This window comes from Seriola lalandi, unplaced genomic scaffold (assembly GCF_002814215.2).
Source record: "Seriola lalandi dorsalis isolate HSWRI2012SDOR001 ecotype SW California unplaced genomic scaffold, Sedor1 jcf7180002053659, whole genome shotgun sequence".
Taxonomy (NCBI): domain Eukaryota; kingdom Metazoa; phylum Chordata; class Actinopteri; order Carangiformes; family Carangidae; genus Seriola; species Seriola lalandi.
This window is the reverse complement of record NW_019524212.1, coordinates 2,302-4,529: the sequence shown is the minus strand read 5'-3', so window position 1 is coordinate 4,529 and position 2,228 is coordinate 2,302. Positions and strand designations below refer to the sequence as shown.

The following is a 2,228-nucleotide window of genomic DNA, read 5'->3' as shown; positions in this document are numbered from 1 at the left end:
GATGCAACTGAATGAACTGAGATGGAGGCAGTTTTTGTCCAATCAGAGCAGTTTTTAACAGTTGACACCTGCCCTCTCCACAGGAAGTCCGTCAGCGATTGGTCAATCTGAGCATCCAGCTTCATGCCCTACAGGTCAGACAGCAGCATTGACCTATTCACTATTGTTGTTTACTCACCACAATAATTGTTCATTTACATCTTTGTTATTCATATAATGGGGATGATGATGATGATGACGAAGGCCTTGTGACTCACTGACTCCACCCCCAGGCTGCTGTGATTCGGCAAGACTCGATCCTGGAGCTGTCGGTCAGTACAGGCCCTGCCCCCACAGTCAACCAAGGCTCCACCCCCAGCCCCGCCCCCGGCCCTCGACTCAGTCGGTCTATGTCGCGGGACACGGGGCTGGATGCTGGCGGTGAGGCGCAGCTGCTGCAGCGGCAGGTGGAGCTGCTGCAGGAGGAAGTTACGCGGCTGCGTCTAAAGCGAGAGGAGCCTGACAGGGAGGGGGCGGAGCAAGGTGGCAGGAGGAGGGTCAATGGAGGGATTGGTGATGTCATCAAGGAGGAACAGGTATGTTGGGGGGATGGACGGGTAGAAAATATGTCAGGTAGATAAATAAATACAATAAATTCATTCTAAACTAAACTTGTCTCTAGACACAAATCCAAACATTTAAAAAACAGTGAAAAGAAAAATATCATCAACGTGTCTCAAATGTCTGTATTTCAGAAATAAACATATTTGTGACGTATAAAGACTTTGTGTATAAGCAGTTTAAAAAGCTCTGAAAGCCTCAAACAGTCTGATATTGTGCGAGCTATAAAACATGATGTTAATATGAAGTTAAATTATGAAAACGTTTGGCTTTGCCGCCACGATGAGACGATGAGTGTTTGGTCATGTGACTGAGTTCAGTCTGATGACTAGTGTTTCATTTCTGTTAAATGAAACATCTGAAATATTAAAAATGTCTGCACCTGTCAGCACGTGAACAAGAGGCGGGGCAGCAGGGAACTGGAGTCCTGCGCCCTCTCCTCATTGGCCAGTCAGGATCCAGTCGACCAATTAGATGGCGTCCAAGAGGGAAACGAGGAGGAGGAGGAAGTGATGAAGATCTCTCCTCGCTCTGACAGCCCCAGAGGTCGGTACCAGATCAAATAATCAATCGTTATCATTGATTATTATAAAAGATGAAGTTCGTTCATAATGATGATGATAATGTTAAAGCATGTCGTGTAGTTATTGTTTATTGTTGACGGGTGCAATGTATGATTGGTGGTGGTTGCCTTGGTAACCTGTGACCTCTGATCCCTCAGACCTGCAGGACATCCCCGAGGAGAGTGAGTGTGGCACTGATCCCAGTTAACGTCATCTCACAATCCGCCTGATGACCTCAGGGACTCTGCTGATGTCACTGTGATATCACCGAGATGTCACTGGCTGATCAGTCACTCGGCTGGAGATGATGTCATTTCCTGTTTTACAGAAGCTTTTGATCTCAGCTGTCGTACTTTTCTGAATGTCGCTGTTTAGGGTAGAAACAGGAAGTATAACCATGTGACCTGTTTACATCATCACGTCAGCTGGAGCCCCGTCCACATGTGGTGTAAATGGGTGGGGTTTATGAAGGGGGTGGGGTTAAAGAGTTTCATTGGGCCTGTCTGTTGGGGGTGGGGGGGCAGACAGCCTCAGTGTAAACTGTATTTATATGTTAACTAAAACTAAAAGTAGTTCAACAGTTGGAACATTAGATGAAAAATAAATAAGTTTGTGTTTCTATAAAATGTGAAACCAAAAATCTTAAAATGTTAATGATCAAACACAAGAAGATCAGACCAGTGTAACATTGGGAGAAGGGGGGGGGGTTACTACAGTGTGTGTGTGTGTGTGTGTGTGTGTATGTGTGTGTGTGTGTGTGTGTGTTGGGGGGGGCTGGAGGGGGGGTATATAGTGTTGAGTTGTAGAAGAGCAGTGTAAAAAAAAAAGATGTTTATTGACTGAATCCTGAGATCACTGCTGAAGACTCTCTTAGCATGTTAGCGTGTTAGCATGTTAGCGTGGCTGTTTCTCTCAGGCTTATATAGAACCTGAACGTATTCTGTCTCACTGATTGGTCGGTTGGACGAACCAATCAGCTCATTTGATGCTGTTTTTATTGATCACGTCTGTTTCCGTTTGTCTCCACCGCCGAGTGGGCGGAGTTAGAGTCTAAAGAGATGAGCT

At 45.8% G+C, this 2,228-nt stretch overlaps 1 protein-coding gene across 1 annotated transcript in view; it reads left to right on the top strand.

The window, feature by feature from the left end:
- LOC111651464 (rho guanine nucleotide exchange factor 2-like) overlaps nt 1-1,771 on the top strand; it is an 11,205-nt gene extending 9,434 nt beyond the window's left edge. Inside the window, exons 18-21 of the mRNA XM_023401402.2 lie at nt 84-134; nt 273-575; nt 990-1,146; nt 1,322-1,771. Of these exons, the coding sequence (XP_023257170.1) occupies nt 84-134; nt 273-575; nt 990-1,146; nt 1,322-1,371 (561 nt within the window). The 3' untranslated portion in view covers nt 1,372-1,771. The remainder of the gene's footprint in view (nt 1-83; nt 135-272; nt 576-989; nt 1,147-1,321) is intronic.
- Nucleotides 1,772-2,228: the final 457 nt, after the last annotated feature.